We start from the raw sequence: 17908 nt of genomic DNA on the forward strand, positions 1-17908 counted from the left end.
ATTTCGATGACAAGGTTCTACTTCCTGAAAACAGCGTAGTAATCGGTAGTGCCGTTACTACAAATACTAATGCAGCGGACGGATCGTCTGCAGCAACAGATGTAGATACAGTTTCTACTCTAAGAAGCATTCTTGTGAATAGTAAAGATACATTCACTAATATTTTGGCACGAAAAAGACGCCAATACTCATCAGTTAACAACGCAAAAAAAGTTGCCAATGAAAAAAATAATAGTAACCGCTTTATATTGCTGGATCCGGAGTATTATGAAGACGCTAATGAAGACGCTAATGATAACCCTTCAGCCGTACAGCAGACAGCAGACTCGTTAATCATCAATCAACCAAAAAACATCAAAGCTTCAGTACCTGTGGAGGAAAAGAACTGGTGTCCCCCAATTTTTGCTAAAGGAGTATCATCGAAGGATCTTCTCCATTTTATAAGTAAGTCTAATTTTAATTCTGAAAATGTTAAATTTGAGACTAGAGGTTTTGGCAAACTTAAAATTTTTGTAAAAGATGTAAATCTCCATAGTTACTTATTGAATGAATTTCGAAAAACTGAAATAGAAGCTTTCTCTTTCACTCCTAAGGAGCAAAAAAAATACAATTTAATTTTAAAAGGCATTTCAAGTGAGTTCTCTCCGTCAGAGATTCAGTCGGAGATTGTAAAGTTGGTGCCCTCACTGAGGGTGACGGTTAAAAACTTTGAGACCAAATGGTCTAAAGAAAATGGAATCCCATTGGACATGTTTGTCTGCTCTCTGGAGGATAGGGAAAGTCTCCTTCAAATAAAAACTCTCAAATCTCTACTGAGACACAAAGTAAGGTGGGATACAATAAGAAGCTCTGGAATGAAGCAGTGCTACAGATGCCAGAGGTTTGGTCATCTCTCGGAATACTGTGCGTTTGTAACTAGATGTGTCAAATGCCTTCTCAGTCATGAAGTTGGCAAGTGTAGTCTGGGACCAAAAAATGAAACATCAGTTGCATCGTGTGTCAATTGTGGAACGGCAGGGCATCCAGCCAACTACAAAGGTTGCCCAAAAAGATCATTATACCTAAAAAAAAGAGAGGAAGTGACTTCACGTCCTGACAAAAAGAACAAGTTAGTTTTAAATAACTTAGTTAGCACCAGTGATAATAATAGGTTACCGCAAACGGGCTTTTCCTCGCGGATATAGTCAAAAATAGCGATAAAGGGCAGAATAAACCCCTCCCTTGTTCCACTGATGGCAATGATGTTTCAGATTTCATTAATGAGTCTCAGAAATTGTTTGGTTTGCCGATTGGGCAGCTAATTTCAAAAATAAGGTCATTCTGGCCTTCATATAAAAAAATGAATGAAAATGAGAAGCCTGGTGCTTATTTGCTTTTTGTCGCATCCCTTTCACCATGAATCTAAACTTAATTAAAGCTAACGTCAATTCCCTTTTATCCTCAGAAAAACAAATTGAAATCGATGATACTATATTTCGCCAATTAGCATTCTCAGTGAGGGTTCCAACCCTGGTTTTCTGTTCTCTGACGATGACAACTTGTTTCTTGCTCCTTTTTATAAAAAAAGATCACCAGACAATTTTAGAGGCTAGGAGATTTCATCTTGAATGTCTTTAGTGCCGGTAAAAACAAAAACAAGAAAAATTTGTAATGGAAAAAAAAAAAAAAATTATATTGAATAATCACAGAATATTTCAGAATTAAAGTTAGACCATAGTACTTATCTTATCTTATCTTATCTTATCTTATCTTATCTTATCTTATCTTATCTTATCTTATCTTATCTTATCTTATCTTATCTTATCTTATCTTATCTTATCTTATCTTATCTTATCTTATCTTATCTTATCTTATCTTATCTTATCTTATCTTATCTTATCTTATCTTATCTTATCTTATCTTATCTTATCTTATCTTATCTTATCTTATCTTATCTTATCTTATTATTATTATTTGATACCTTTCAAAATGTGAATCATTTGCAACTTAGGTTCCTAATAATTACTTGAAAGAATAATTTATAAAATAAATATATTTCTATATACATATATCCAAAAATGTATAAACAAATAATATATAAATCAAAAACAAATACCTAAATGTACAAAACCATTAACTTAGTATACATAGCTTTAAGTCTAGAACATATATACCAATTTGACTTATGAAAATGTCTAACATTAATTAGTGCCTTAACTGGGGCTGTGAACTATTATCTTAAGTTAGCTTAAACATAATATATTACTAAAATGAATTACAAACTACAAAAAGACTGACAGTACCTTATACTAGATGTAAAATTAACTTATTAAAGTATCTTTATTCATAAAACCTAAGTAACATAAACACAAACTACAAATGGATGAAAATATGATAGTATGAGTGGTGAAACAACTCACAAAAATTCTTATACCAATTAAACTTAACTTTGTATTTCAAAAATAAAAACACAGGCACTTGTACACACATACATGTTTGTGTTAGAGTAGACTCGACTTCATCGAATCTATCTCGCCTGTTCTAATTTATATTGTTATCTCCTTTTCCTCCTCCCCTACATACTTCAAAATAAGCGTGGTTCTCATTGAGTGAACACACATAAATTTTTCCCAGCAGAAGCCATTTCTTTAAATACTTAAATTAAATTGTCAAATATATTTAAAAAAAACAATATAAATAAAAACCTGTGTAGCCTGGCCAATTCTAAGTCGGCAATATTATAGCTAAGTGAAATAATGTAAAATTTATAAGAAAAACAAATGTGTAAAAAACAAGAAACTCAATAAAAAATTACTACTACTACTACTACAGAGTTACCGACTGCAGTAATGCAAATCTTGCATTACTGCTGCATTTTTACATAAATGAACTTTCCACACCAACATTTTCCTTATACTGAAATTGTGATTTCTCCTCTCCACCAATTCTAATACGTACTGGAGAGTTAATGAATTTTTGTCTGGCTCTGTAATCATTGCCAGGTATAATAAGCATAAGTGAGATATGTATAGTTTTGAAAAGAGTTTGAGTGGTGATCGTGTTCGGAATTTGGAAGTAAGAAAGAAAAACACTCCTTTCGAAATTGGTAGCGTATAACTGCTTCCTAATATGTTATCCTAGTACATCAGATTAATTTGTCCATGATTTTGAGCTGAGAAAGAAATTGTCGATGATCTTAACTTTTTTGTTTTGATGTAATGGTTACAAGAACAAATTAAAACATGTTGCTTCTGGGGCGTATTCTAATTGATGTGCGTTTACATTTGAAAATTCTTGACTTGGTGGTGAGTTTAAATATTAAAATAGATAACATTTACCGCAGTTGTATTCAAATGATTTACTCGCAGGAAATACTTGTCGCATCTTCCATCATTTTGACGACAAGCGCTGATTGAAAAGTATGTAGATTAGACGCCTAAAATTCTTTTTTAACCATTTTTCATCCAATATAATGTACTAAAATGATCTATCAAAGTTGGTAGAGTTATTTTTTCCTCTATCATGCTTCTGAATTCTGGATCTTCCGAAATGTGAAGTTTGGCAACCAAGAAATTTAGTTTAATTCATTATCTCTAACTTTTCCATAAAAACTGCGCTGCCAAAAATTCAATTGTAAAAACGCTCTAGGTACATATATGAATATTTATGTACATATATAAACCAAACACACTCCAAATTCTACCAGATTTTTTTCAATTGAAATTGGGCAATTATTTGGGCTAATTTTTCGGCTCTTGTTTTGGGCTACAAACATTTTTGAATTGGGCTACCGAAAAGGTAGTTTCTTTAAATAATTTAGGCGCTCAATATAAATAATCATACAATTTATGTACATACATGAGCAATATAAAGTAACATTGAATATTTTGTTGAACGTAAAGATTTTTAATACAACATGTTTTTTTGTTTTTCAATGTTTAAATGCGTTTGTATGGCGAAGGAGAACAAACCCCTTTAGTCACTTCAGTATGTTCAAACATATACTAAATACTTATATTCAGCCCTTAACTAGCTGACTCTATTTACTATGTAATATTAGTGATTTTATGTTAAGAGAGACTGACTAAAAAAATATTATGTGTACCTATAAACTCTCAGAAATGGTGGTTGTTTTTTATTATTTTACTTTTATTCACGCATTTAGCAAAACTCCATACCTACAACAACACTACATACATAGATTCTGGGTTTTTTCTATAAAAAAATGCATTGGACAAGCCCCTTTATTCGCGCTCTAGACAATTCTATGCAGGTAATCTATATAAGGATGAATATGAAAATACATAAGCAAGAGAAGCTAATTCTCCATTTAATATTATTGATTTGTATTTAGACTCAAAAAGAGACTAAGAAATAATTTTTACATATCAATTAAAATAATTTTTATTTTAAAAGCTATTTTTCATTTAAAAATAAAAACGAGATTAAAAATCCTTTGAAATGACGAATTTATGAGACTATAATAGAGGTTAAACTTTTATTAAAAAAATAGAAACTATCGTACATTTCTTACAATAATAGATAGGTACATAAATCGGTAGTGAGCGTTTTCATTTTTGCACTTTTTGTAAAAATAAATGCAGTTAACCTTCGACGTCTAATATATTTTTGTAGGTACCTAGGTAGGTATATCGAGCTATGCTCCCCATTTTATCGTAAGCGACATTTTCAATTAAAAAGTAAACTGAATTTTCAGAACTTGCTAGTAACACATGAAGACTTGAAGGTTGTTGTTATGTCTTAGCTTAAGCATAATTATTTCCAATACCTACTTAGGATAAAAGTGGTTTCAATTTTCAATGACCAGCATTTCAGATTTCTCGTTTACGATCAAATTTATTTTGGCGCTTACGATAAGTTGGCGGAAATGGTTTGATATACATACCTACTTGCTAAGCTACATGTTTAATTCAGGTTTTGTTGACTATGGCCAATGCAACTTATGACCACAGACAAAAGTAAATTTCCGTTGAAGAAATACCAGAATAATATTGAAAAACAATATGAAGCGTCCTTGATAATTTTCCCGCTTTAGCAAGTATCAATGTACAGTGCATTTCTTACAATAGAAACCACAAAATATCTCGTTACATCAAAAGTAAGCATCTGTAGTGAGCGCTTGACTTTTGTAAAAAGTCAATTGTAGTTAACCTTCGACGCTTGACGTATGTAGGTATATACTTGTTGAAAACAGGTTTTGTTGGCCAAGGCCACTGCAACCAATGACCACAGACAAGAGTGAATTTCCATTAAAGGAATACCAAAACAGTACCTATGAGACTTCCTTGATAATACTCAAGCTTTTACCAAGTATCAATATATGTACCCATCATTATTGAATAAACAAATACAAACCTCAATTCAGTTGAACAGAAATCCATTACAAGTAAAATTCATGTATTTTTTTTTATTTAGCTTTATTGATAATTAAAATAAATTACAAACGAAAAAACAAACAAAAGCAAAAACAAATGAAAATGAACCCTTGAAAATTGATGACGCCGCCCTTCTTAAAAAATGGCGTTGGAAATGAAAACCCAAGCTATCCACCCCCACCGGGGCCGACAACGCAGACTACTCACTCAGCAAAACACCTGCAAATAAAATAATATACGTTTTAGTACTTCATACATTTAAGACAAATATTCATAAAAGTTAATAAGTATAAATTAATCAGTTATCTACAAAAATGATAAATCGATCATTAATTTCAGATGTCCCTATCATAATTTTCATCATTTAATTCTTTTTTTTTTAATTTTATAAAAAATTATACATTTTGAATAAAATATTCAACTTACCTTGAATCCAAATAAAATTCTCAGGAAGTTTTGCCAAGTTGAGGGAAAATAAGCACGTTGTCTCCCAGCAAAAAATATAACAAAGAAAGTATAGTAATGAGATTTCTAAAAACTATAGGTACAATCAATATATGATTAAAATTATTGATATGCTCAGGTTTTCTACATAATGTGACAAATCTTCATTCGATTCAGATGTCCCTATCAAAGTTATCATCACCAATTGTATAACATTATAAAAATAAAAAATAATAAACCTTTTAATACCTACCAATTTAATAAATTTATTTTATTTATAGATGCACGCGCCGCGAAATACAACTTTGCGCTGTAATGACTTCGAAACGAGTGAATTGAAAATTGATAAAATCAATTCATCAAGCCTGTCGAAATAGAAGCGGAAATACAAATGCTTCCAGTCTGCTTATACCGTTTGTAAGTGATACCAAGAGAAAATTTCGAAGAATCAAAGATTTCTTTCACACGAGGAGATTTGTGTGTGAAGTTAGTATATTTTTCAAATTTCAATTATATGTCTTATGTGAGCGAACTGAGGTTGAAAAATGGTTTTGGTATATAAATTGACTTTTTCCAAAATATAATTATCTGACTTCCGATTGAACTCTATCAGTTTAACCTAAAACAAAAATATTCGGCATGGAATAAGTTCCCCTATAAATTTAATAATTCCAACTTGAGGTTATTAAATGCAAAAAGCATCTATACTACAACATTTTTTATGTCGAAATTATAAACAAGCTCCAGTGATTGTAGTACCCGAGCGTGATGATTAGTGCGTTGAACTGTCATGCAAAGGGTCTTGGGTTCAATCAATGCCTGTGCCACCTTAAATTTTATTCATTGGTACTGCTTATTGAGAGGAATTGAAAAATTCTCCAAGAGTAATTCTTGTCATGAAAAGTACTTTCTTAAATTAGCCATTCGGATTCGGCATATAAAATGTAGGTCACTACAGTTTATATGCCAGTTGGTTGAGAGTTGTAAGTAACTTGGCCCTGGTTCTTCATGAACTGTTGTGCCACCTAATTTTTATGTATTCTTTATACGTATTTCTTAAACCCATTTTTACACTTATCACTTTTTATTTTATTTTGCAGAAAAAATGATTAATTCTATCAAGAGAATGTATTTTTTTTTGAAAGAATTACAGCGAAGACGAAAATTGTCAAATTTTTTATTCTTTCCTTTTTTCCCTATTAAAAATTTCATTTTGTATTTCGAGATTAAATCCCTTTTCGAGCTCATGTATCAAATCAAAATGTACTTGTGCCCTTATGTATAGTCATGCCTATCGACTGTATTAACAATTGTTCAATTGGCACTACTTAAGAAAAGTAACGAGTACTCGTTGTTGTGTTTGATTTGACGCGCCATTTGCCTTAATTTCCATAATTCCATTTACCTTTTTCATTTTCAGAATTAAATTGCAGAGAAATCTCATTTTTAGATCTTGGCTTGTGCAATTTATCTGAAATAAAATTCAGTTTCTTATTCCTAGTAAAATAAACAAAAAGGTAGGCAATCAAAGTGTATTTTAACTTAAAAAAAGTGAATCTAAAATATATAAAAATATAATTTACAAGATTTTTGTAGAATAAAAAAATGTGAAGTGAAAAAATGCAAGAAAAAAATGGCGACCTACACCGGCGTTATTTCCTTAACTTTTCTATCATCGTGTTTTATTTCTTTATATTAGAGGAAAATACTTAATATATTTTGTAATTTTCTTTAAAGTTTAATCAACAATGGCCGACAATGACGATCTTTTAGACTACGAAGATGAGGAACAGACCGAAACCACCGTCGCCGAGACCACAGAAGCACCAAAGAAAGATGTAAAGGGTACATATGTATCAATTCATAGCTCCGGTTTTAGAGATTTCTTGCTGAAGCCCGAAATTTTGCGTGCTATTGTTGATTGCGGTTTTGAACATCCTTCTGAAGGTAAGTGTAATAGGTAGTAACTTAATTTTTTTAGCTAAGTACTAAACCAAATTCATATTTAGAAGTTTGTTGTTAAATAAAAAAAGAAAAAGAGTAGATATAGATCTTCTATAGTTTTATTAGTCATTTCTGACATGGTTAAGCATGTTTGTTTTATAGAATTAGTATGAGCCTGTTTGGATTGAGAATCATGTAGGTAGGTAGGCACATAGTGAATTTGGTTTGGAAGATGAAAGTGATGAGGAAAAATGTTTCCCTCGCGCCGTTTTTTCCACAACCTAATCTTCACTGGAAAGTGGAAAGCGATTTCTTCTACAAGTGTAGGTGGTAGTTATAGTAACTTGTTATTTGTTTTATTGGTTATAATAAAAAACATTTTTTTGTAATTAAATGCCATATGCAGAAAGACGAAATGTTTAACAATTTTTGTAGTATGCTTGATAGATCAGGAGAAAGTATATATACATACGTACAAAGGTATATAAAATTCATCACCCAGAAAACGAACTTTATTTTCTATTTCAATTTGTGCCTTATAGAAATTAAATCCTTAAAACTATTTTCTCAGAGTTTTAAGGAGAAGGGATATAGGAGTCATAGTCCTACTCAAAGAAAAGTGACTTAAAGTATATTAAAGTTTCAGGATTTTGAAATAAGTAAACTTTAAGTTGACACAAAAACCATTAGAAATGGTATTATATTTAAAAAAAAATCATAAATTCCCTGATAAACTCACATTTTATGAAAAATTAATTTTGTTTCTTCAATAAATCGTTTTGATAACAGAATCTGATGAATGAGTTGCGGATGGGTTCGGAGTGATTTCTGATAGAAATGTTTAACTAACATTTGATTCCCTCCGCTTCTACTTGTTCGATTCTGCCATTGGTTTGAACTCAAATAAAGGCATAATCAATTATTATACCCCATTTTTTTTATTATTGGATATTAGAAAAGGAGATATCTATTAAAGAATTATAAAACATTCGTTTTATAAAATTGAATTTTACTTATTTGAGTGTTAATTCTTCTTCGATTTCTTCATTAAGTTGCTATTGCAACTAAGATTTTTTTTTTTAAATAGTATGGACAAAACGCAATTTGAATAAAAAATTAAAACTACATGACAACAGATATTGGCTGTATTTTTTAGAAGTGGGATTTTAAATCAAGAAATGCTTTTTTCGAAGTTGGTCTTGACTGCTGCTACTTAATTTATGAATTTGTGATCAGTTTCGTTTCCCATTTTATAACAAATAGACTTACTCTTAAACAACGTTTGTAAATCTTACAAATCTATTACCTACCCAAAATAATGGTTGGGTTCGCCACAGCCAACAAAATAATCTAACCACTTCTCTTGAATTTGATGCTTTGTCTGATTTCATCCAAAGAATTGGTTCGTCCTATCATGCACTGAAATTGTTGTTACGGACGATTTCAATGTACACAATTCTTCATGGCTTCAACTAAGTGCTAAGTTCCTTGCTGAGTTAAACCACCTAACTCAGCTGGTCAACGAGCCCACTTAAATATCGGACGTGGTAGATCGAGCAGAAAACACTCTTGACTTGTTTCTTTCATTTGACATGGTAAGTACACTATTAGTGTTCTATCTCCTCTAGGCACATCTGAAAATTGTGTCATAGCAGCAAATTTCTCGTGTTAAAACTCTCCACTTAAAGATAGAGCTCCTTAAAGAACTGTTTGGCAATACAAGAAAGCCAATTAGGACGGTTTCAATTTATTTTAGGATCTTTAACTGGTCACTATGCTTCCTCGATAGTGACGTTGACGCGAGCGCTGATATTATCAAAAGTTTGATTCTCCTGGGAATGAGAACTTCTATCTTTATAGGGTTAAAAGCATCAGACCTAAGGTAACCGCATGGTTCGATGCGAGCTGTTAGGAGGTTATTAGGATTAAGAAGGTTAGTTTCTGTTGTTTTAAAGCCAATCCAACGCAATATTCAGGAATTCAAACCCAATGTGCACCGACACCTCCTTTTAACCCCTCTCTCCCTTTCCTAGTGCTTACACGTGTCTACATAATCATCCTCATAATCAGCCTTATTATGAATTCCATCGTAATCGGAAATTTTTACGAATCCCAAAAAACTGTATCATAAAATCCGTTCGTAGTGGAAAATCTCATACAATTTTGCATTACGAACAGATTTATACAGTTTTTCGGGATTCGTAAAAATTTTCCGATTACGATAGAATTCATGATAGGGCTTAATGAGTATTATCCCTTTGAGTGTGAGCTTATTATAAAAAAAAAACAATTGAAGGAAACTTTTCGCAAGTGCATTATCTTGTGTCGTAGGCTTGTGGCGTGGCATCCAAGATCGTGCCAGTGCTTACTATTTTTGACATACTGCCCCAACTGCTTAAAAAAGTTGTGGAAAATTGGGCCTCCCTTGGAATTTATTTTATCCATCCGCTGCTTTAACACCTCTCAACGTGGGTACAGTTTATAATCTTTATCTTAGTTTGTAGAAAATTTCGATGGAATGTTACACTGCTATTATTTTGTGAGAAACTGTACTTTTATCTCGTGAGTGTTTCAAATCTACAATTTAAGAGGTGATAAAGATTGGTCCTTTTTGAGGTTTGAAATTGAAGAGAGAAATTTGGTGACATTTGGTCATGAAATGTCAAGAAGCCTTAACAAAATTAAATCGCATTTTGCACATTTTTGATTTATTTTTGAGCAAGTTCCTTTAGGTCCATTTGCTAAAACGAAACTTAGAGTAACAACTTTTATGTTTGCTTTTCCCTTCTATAAATTTACATATCTCATCGTTATTTTTATCAGCAAACGAAATTAAGTGGCAAACACTGAATCTGAATATCTGTTATCTAGATGAATTATGCTTCAAGATCTTAAAAGATAGCGTAAGAAAATATTATAATATCAAAGTATACATACCACCTTCTTCATTTGTTTCGTATCATAATGATATGATCCCCAGATAGCATCATTTTTAAGCTCTGTCCTCATTTTAAATCTTTGGTATACATTTCTCAATACTTAAATACCTGGTTTATTTTTTAAAACTACATGTTTTTTTTTGTTACTTTTAGTTCAACACGAATGCATTCCCCAAGCTGTTTTAGGTATGGATATTTTATGTCAAGCGAAGTCAGGTATGGGAAAGACAGCTGTATTCGTTTTGGCCACACTTCAACAATTAGAACCAACTGAAAATGTTGTCTATGTTTTGGTTATGTGTCACACCAGAGAACTTGCATTCCAAATCAGCAAAGAATACGAACGTTTCTCAAAGTACATGCCATCTGTTAAGGTGAGATTCGACAAAAAAGATTATATTCCGTTGAGTGGCTTTTAAACCTTGTTGCTTTTTTAGGTTGGTGTCTTCTTCGGCGGTTTATCGATTCAAAAAGACGAAGACAACTTAAAGAGTGTTACACCACACATCGTCGTAGGCACACCCGGAAGAATTCTTGCTCTTATTCGCAGCAAAAAACTTAACTTGAAGCATCTCAAGCATTTCATCCTCGATGAGTGTGATAAAATGTTGGAACAGCTTGGTAAGTGATAACAAATCTTTAAAACATTTAAAATAAAATTTCAAATTTGTAATAACATTTTGTATAATGTTTTTTTGTGTGTGTGTTTTCCTTTGTAGATATGCGTCGCGACGTGCAGGAAATCTTCCGCAGTACACCACACGGAAAACAAGTCATGATGTTTTCTGCAACACTTAGCAAAGAAATTCGTCCAGTCTGCAAGAAATTTATGCAAGATGTAAATATCACCGTGCTAATTATTCTACTACTACTACCAATAAGATTATCTCAATTCCTGCTCCTACCACTTCAACTACTACTCAAAACTTGCGCGTTCAACAACATATTGTATTTGAAAAACCAAAACCATAACCATAGTTCATCTGGCTGTGTTTGCAAAACGTTAAATATTCTTCTAAACTTAAATCAAATAATTTATGAGGTCGCGGTTTAATTTTTTAAAAACCAATCAAATGATATTGTATTTGAAGAAAAATCCAAGTTCTTCAAACAAAAACCTAATGAAAATGGAAGAAATTCTTCAATTCCTGTTTATGCGCCTTACAAAAAAAAATACTATACTATATGATAATATGCATCAACAAGCTGTGTGTTCGATGGAACTACAAATTGTCGCAAGCTATCGTTACAATAACTTCCCACAAATCCTTTTGCGTTGATGTGCAGAATATTGCTTCAGAAAACTCCCATTACTCTCTGTAATAATGTGTGTGTATAAGCAGATTGCTTGGTAAGGGTTGCTGAGTATACCTCTCTATTCCACAAATCCGCACACCATAAATGTGCCAAGCGGTGGCGTTATATGGAGGATTGAAGGGTCACAAACACCGTCTGCTTCTTGGTGGTTGGTGGATGTCGCAGGTCCCTTTGTAGCCGTATGTATTGTTAAAAAAAAAAAAACAAAAAAGAAAATTTAACAAAAAAAAAAAAAATGTAATGAAAGTAAAAAAAAGTTAGTTTTTAAGATTGAATACGAATCGAATTCAAATGGCAAGAATTATATTTTGAGTCAACTTTAAGACCCGGGGAAATTGATAGTTGTACGTTGTTGTGGATACAGTTGCAGAACGAGAAAAAATAAAAATAAACATGAGACTACAAAGCTGATTAGATGAAGCTTCGGTTTTTAACTACATACATTTTGATGTTCTCTCTAAATTAGTGTATTTTATAAGGATTTATATTTATTTAACTCATTTTCTCGTTCCCTTTTAATCTAGCCCATGGAAGTTTATGTCGATGATGAAGCTAAACTAACTTTGCATGGTTTACAACAGCATTATGTTAAGTTGAAGGAAAACGAGAAGAACAAAAAACTCTTTGAATTGCTCGATGTTCTTGAGTTCAATCAGGTACTTTGAATATTCAAGCTTTGAACCGAAAAATATTTGTACATATTTAATTTGACTGAAAACTAAAACAAACAAAAAAACTAAAAACATTAGGTTGTAATATTCTTGAAATCCGTTCAACGGTGCATGGCGCTAGCACAATTGTTGACAGAACAGAATTTCCCAGCTATTGGAATTCATCGAGGTATGAACCAAGAGGAGCGTTTGTCGCGTTATCAACAGTTCAAAGATTTCCAGAAGGTATGTTTTGTTGTAAAAATATTATTTTTCTCAATATGGGGTTCTTCTTAATAAAACGTTGATAAACTTTAAAAACAAACGACAAAAATTTAAATCCATTTTGTTTTGTTTTCTTTTACAGAGAATCTTGGTAGCAACAAATCTATTCGGACGAGGCATGGATATTGAACGTGTTAATATTGTTTTCAACTATGACATGCCAGAAGACTCTGATACCTACTTGCATCGTGTGGCACGTGCTGGACGTTTCGGTACAAAGGGTTTAGCCATCACATTTGTTTCAGATGAAGCTGATGCTAAAATCCTAAACGAAGTTCAAGATCGTTTTGACGTAAATATTACAGAACTGCCTGACGAAATTGATCTATCATCTTACAGTAAGTTTTACATTTACATTATTTTATGTAATTCAATGTATAAAAATGTTTTTTTTCTTTCTTTTCAGTCGAAGGAAGATAAATACTTGTCATAGAAAATAAAAAAAAATAACTTTAAAAAAAAAAAAAAACAATTACGGTCCTGTATTTTTAGAACTTTTGTTCTATTAAAGAGAGTGTGACAGGAAACAAAAGTAAAAAAGGAGATATAAAAAAATAAAGTTAATTAAAATAATAACTAGTTTTTAATTATTTTTATAACTTGAAAGCATTTTTTTTTAGAAAATATTGATTAAACAGCAACCACTTCTAGTCGTTATTTTTTGGCAAAGTGGCAAATTAAAAACTTGTTTTTGTATTTCATGTGTGTTATTCTGGGAAGAAGTATATTGAAAACGTTTCGAACGTATCTTGTCATTGGATTTTCGTTCGTACCTGCTCAAGGTTTAGGAATGTCACAAACCAAATTTTTTGTTTAGTGTTTTCTCGAAAATTTCATAAGAAAGTATTTTCATTTTCTATAAACCTTTTGTTTCACTTCGAGAGTTATACATGCATGGTGACCTAGAATGAACTTTGCAAGCACATATGAGATATTATTTTAAAGATGATTTTAAACTGAGATTCATAATAAAGTACTTTTGTAATCTTTTTTAGCCATCGTATGAAAATTTGGAAAATCTTGTGCTTTCTCGAAGCTAGTAGCGTTTCAAAATAACTAATCGTAAAAAAAGGACCTGATTATGGGGTTCGCGGTGAATATAGGAAGAAAAAGTCTAAACTAAAGGTGTGCAATCACTGGAATAAAATCGCTTCGCCGTGAATTCGTTAATAAGAATAAATAGAATTTGAAAGGTCGAAATGAAAACGATCCGCCGCGAACTTATAATCAGGTACCAAATTCGAAATTACTCAACCAATTTTTAACATGGTTTTTCATTTAAAAAAAAAAAGAATTAAGGGTGCACTATGGAGTAAAAGCATGCAAAAACTAGACAAAAGTCGATTTAAAAATTGCTAACTTAAGAAGTAAAGTTTCAACCAAACGTAAGATAAATGTCCATAGATTAAGAAACTGTATATTTTTTTTACTCCAGTTAATTTAGCCGCATCACTAGCTCAAAGTCAATGAAAAAGAACATATTTTTTTGCACCATAGAAAGAAAGTTGTAATTTCAATTCATTATTTATTTAACATTTTGCAACTGTTGATATAATTTTTGAGATGATTAATATAGATGCAGGGGTGGAATCGGCTAAGGTGATTGTTGATAAATGACAATCAAAATGATAGAATTTGATCTACATAAGGTGATAGTCAAATTGATACCTAAAAAGCTATCACAAAAAAATGTGATAGTCGTTTTCAAACAAATTTGTTTATTCCGAATAGAGCTACCAGACGCTTACACAAACGACTGGAAAATTTTCTTAGTTCACTTTGTTTCTTTTAAAAAACACATTCCTGTGACCGACAAAGCTTACGACATTCGAAAAAAGTAAGAAAAGTAACAATTTTATTCAAAATCAGCCAATTTGAAACATTTATTTAGATATTTTATAAGAATCAATTTAAAATTTCACCAAGGCAACAACGAATTTTGACAATTTGAATCTGAAATTGTTCAATCGAATTGAATTGAGTTGAATCATCTTACGCAGACGGAATGAAAATGATAGTCAATTTGACTATCAAAAAATTGATAGTCAACAATCACCTTAGCCGATTCCACCCCAGGTGTGTTCTAATATATTCATTTTGGTTTTTGTTTAAAAACTTAGTTTTAATAGTTTGTGTGATTTAATTAAATAAACATAAACATAAAATAAATAAATAAACATAAAAATTGAGTGCTACAATTTGCAACCTTCGTTGTTATTTGTGTAAGAAAAAGTTATGTTTTATGCATTTTTAAGCTTTATCTTAAAAAACGTAAATTTTGATATATTTTAAGAATCATCCGACTTAACAGTTTTAACCAAAAAACTTTTATATGATGTGATGAAAACATGTTCTGAAGGTGGATTTAAAGCGTGATTGGATTATTTAGAAAAATATTTGTTACACAAGGCAAGTAGTGAGGAGGGTCAACTCGAAGAATTTAAAATTAATATATGGCGTTTAAGGTTTGAATATGAATTTAAATAATGAAATGTATTTTTGTTTATTGGAAGGGTTATTTATAGCTTTGAAATTAAGACCAGATGGCTTCGTTCTGCAAGAGTTGAAAGTCGATTTTTACAAAATGATGGAACTTGAAAGTTTTGAAATTAATAATAAATAAAGACCTTGTCGGCCCTCTAAGTTCTTTGGTGATCTCTGCCCTCGTAGTAAATGTAGACGAACTAAAGAACTTCGTCGATCGCATCAAACAGAAGGACTTTCTTTTGCAACACAAATAAAATTGCTGCAATCTGGTAAGGCAGTATCTGCAAATTATAACAACGAGTGACAAGAAAAAATTTCCGAGTTATAGTACACTTAAAAAAGCTAAAAGTGATTACGGAAACACTGGGTGAGGTTAAATTGCAAAGCTTGCTTTATCACACCAATAAGCGCTTACTGATGTATTGAGATATTCGACAAACCTTAACTGAGGACGAAATGAAATCTTTAGAGCTTATTTTAAAATGGACAACAAAACCAATATAAACAAAAGTTTCAAAACCATTCCCATTCCGATGCAAATATATTTCAAAGTTCTTTTGTACCTTTCGTTTGAAAAAATCCGACAGAATCATCACCAAGGTATTGTCGACCTATAAGAATTATTTTTACTAAAGAAACTAAGGATATTACCCAAAGTGAAATTTATTAAATTTATAGAATCGCAAATCAATTCTCTAATGGAAACAAAACTGGAAGATTTTGAGCCCCTGGAAATTAAACATACGTTGGCATTTACAATGATTGATATCAAAGTCCGAAACAGATACAAAATCAACTATGAAGTGCTATATAAATACATATGTGGAGCAATATCTAGGAATTTAATGATTTGTCAAAATCAAAAGATATTCAAACAACTACATTAAAATTTGGTTTATCAATTCTACATGCAAGAATTCGTCTTTTCGAAACCATATTCTATATTGCTTATTACGCTTTAAGGAAATGGCAAATTCGAACACGGAGATAAAGATATTTTCAAAGAAAAAAACGAGAATTGCATACAAATTGAAAAACCAACTCGGTCTAATAGTGAATGTACCAAAGCCAGGTTTCGGGAGTTCAAATGATGGCAATACAAGTCATAAATTCTTTGAAGATCCACAAATTTCTGCTGAAATAACGGGTGTTGACATTCAGTTAATTTATAGGCTTAAGGTTATATTAGAAGTTCTGTCCAGTGAATATAAAATCGATATTTCTAAGATTGGTAAAATTGCATTCGATACAGCAACACTTGACTCCGATGACTCCAAAAATGCACAAAATTTTAATCCATGGATCAACCGTACTTGAAAATGCGGTTTTTCCAATTGAAATGCTTATATCTGAGGGTCCGATTTCATTTCGATTAAATGACTCTGAAGAAGAAGATAATAATAATTCTGAGGAAGAAAGCGAGTCTTGTTCAGAGTCTCTTTCGGAATAAACATTTACCTATTTTAAGAAAATAAATATTCGTACCGTCAAATAACCGTTATTTCTAATTAAAAAACATACATACATATGTATTTTGTACTTATTTATATTTAAAAGTAATGCAAACGTAAATTAAAAATAGTCCGAAAAATTGAAAATTTAAATTTTGTTCAAAATCTTTTAAGAATACAAAGTTTTCTGACGAAATATTTTCCGGTTAAAATGAGGTTTAATATTTAAAAAAAATATAAGAAGCTTAAGAAAAACATTCACATTGAATTATTTATAAAGCCAACATACAATTTTGAGGATTTTTTGTAACCAATATTGGTGGATAAGCGCCTTCATATGAAATATCAAAATCTCGTAGGTTTTTTTTAAGAGTATTGAGTGGAAAATATGTACTTTTTGCAGATGTGACCAGAATACAGAAATATAAATGCGAGACGTCTTATTTTAAAATTGTTTCGCAAAAATGTTCACGTGTATTTTGTACCTATAAATAAATAAATGCCGCAACAGACCGTTGAGAACTAGGGCCTACCGACTTACAACTCTCAACCATTCACGTGTGCGTGTAATGTTATCAGGGATGGAGAAGACCTACAGTTTTAAGTCGGATCCGAATATCTAATTTGAGAAAACACTGTTCATGACAAGAATTACTCTTGGAGGATTTGTCATTTCCTTGCAAGAATTTATACCACTTAAGTCTAAAATCGATTTCTTGAATTCTCAAAGTTTCTATAGTTTCGTGTGTTTTTATTGTGATTATTTGCGCCGGCAATTGGTTGGGTTATAAATAAAATTAAAATCATCTGCCTAAAATATACAAAATAAATATAATCAAAACGCCTTATTTTACCAAAAAAAAAGGGCATGACACCCTGAACTTAAAACCTTGGAACTACCAACTGCCTAACTTGTAACCGTTTTAAATAATTTATAATTCAAATTCGCTACAACTTGAATTTTCGAAAATAAATAATAATTCAAATTTAAAAATTAATACCATCCAGTGATGCAT

At 31.3% G+C, this 17908-nt stretch overlaps 1 protein-coding gene and 1 non-coding gene across 2 annotated transcripts; one reads left to right on the forward strand and one right to left on the reverse strand.

Annotated features, from left to right (window-relative positions):
• Nucleotides 1–5667: 5667 nt before the first annotated feature.
• LOC129953008 (small nucleolar RNA Me28S-Cm2645) lies at nt 5668–5745 on the reverse strand. The gene has a single exon (XR_008782439.1). It is a non-coding gene; the product is annotated as a small nucleolar RNA Me28S-Cm2645 (small nucleolar RNA).
• A 1431-nt stretch (nt 5746–7176) lies between these two features.
• Nucleotides 7177–13530, forward strand: LOC129951145 (ATP-dependent RNA helicase WM6). The gene is made up of 9 exons (XM_056063159.1): nt 7177–7336; nt 7557–7766; nt 10856–11076; nt 11140–11323; nt 11422–11540; nt 12544–12675; nt 12769–12915; nt 13037–13292; nt 13361–13530. Exons 2-9 carry the CDS (start codon nt 7568–7570, stop codon nt 13372–13374), a joined length of 1272 nt encoding a protein of 423 aa, XP_055919134.1. The 5' UTR covers nt 7177–7336; nt 7557–7567; the 3' UTR covers nt 13375–13530.
• Nucleotides 13531–17908: the final 4378 nt, after the last annotated feature.

This window comes from Eupeodes corollae, chromosome 3 (assembly GCF_945859685.1).
Source record: "Eupeodes corollae chromosome 3, idEupCoro1.1, whole genome shotgun sequence".
NCBI classification, from domain to species: Eukaryota; Metazoa; Arthropoda; class Insecta; order Diptera; family Syrphidae; genus Eupeodes; species Eupeodes corollae.

Excerpts from the sequence above, each read along its gene's own strand:
- LOC129951145 (XM_056063159.1), top strand. The coding sequence starts at position 7,568 with ATGGCCGACAATGACGATCTTTTAGACTACGAAGATGAGGAACAGACC. Across the intron at positions 11,077-11,139 it reads AGTACATGCCATCTGTTAAG|GTTGGTGTCTTCTTCGGCGG; the intron begins GTGAGATTCGAC and ends TTGCTTTTTTAG. Across the intron at positions 11,541-12,543 it reads GCAAGAAATTTATGCAAGAT|CCCATGGAAGTTTATGTCGA; the intron begins GTAAATATCACC and ends CTTTTAATCTAG.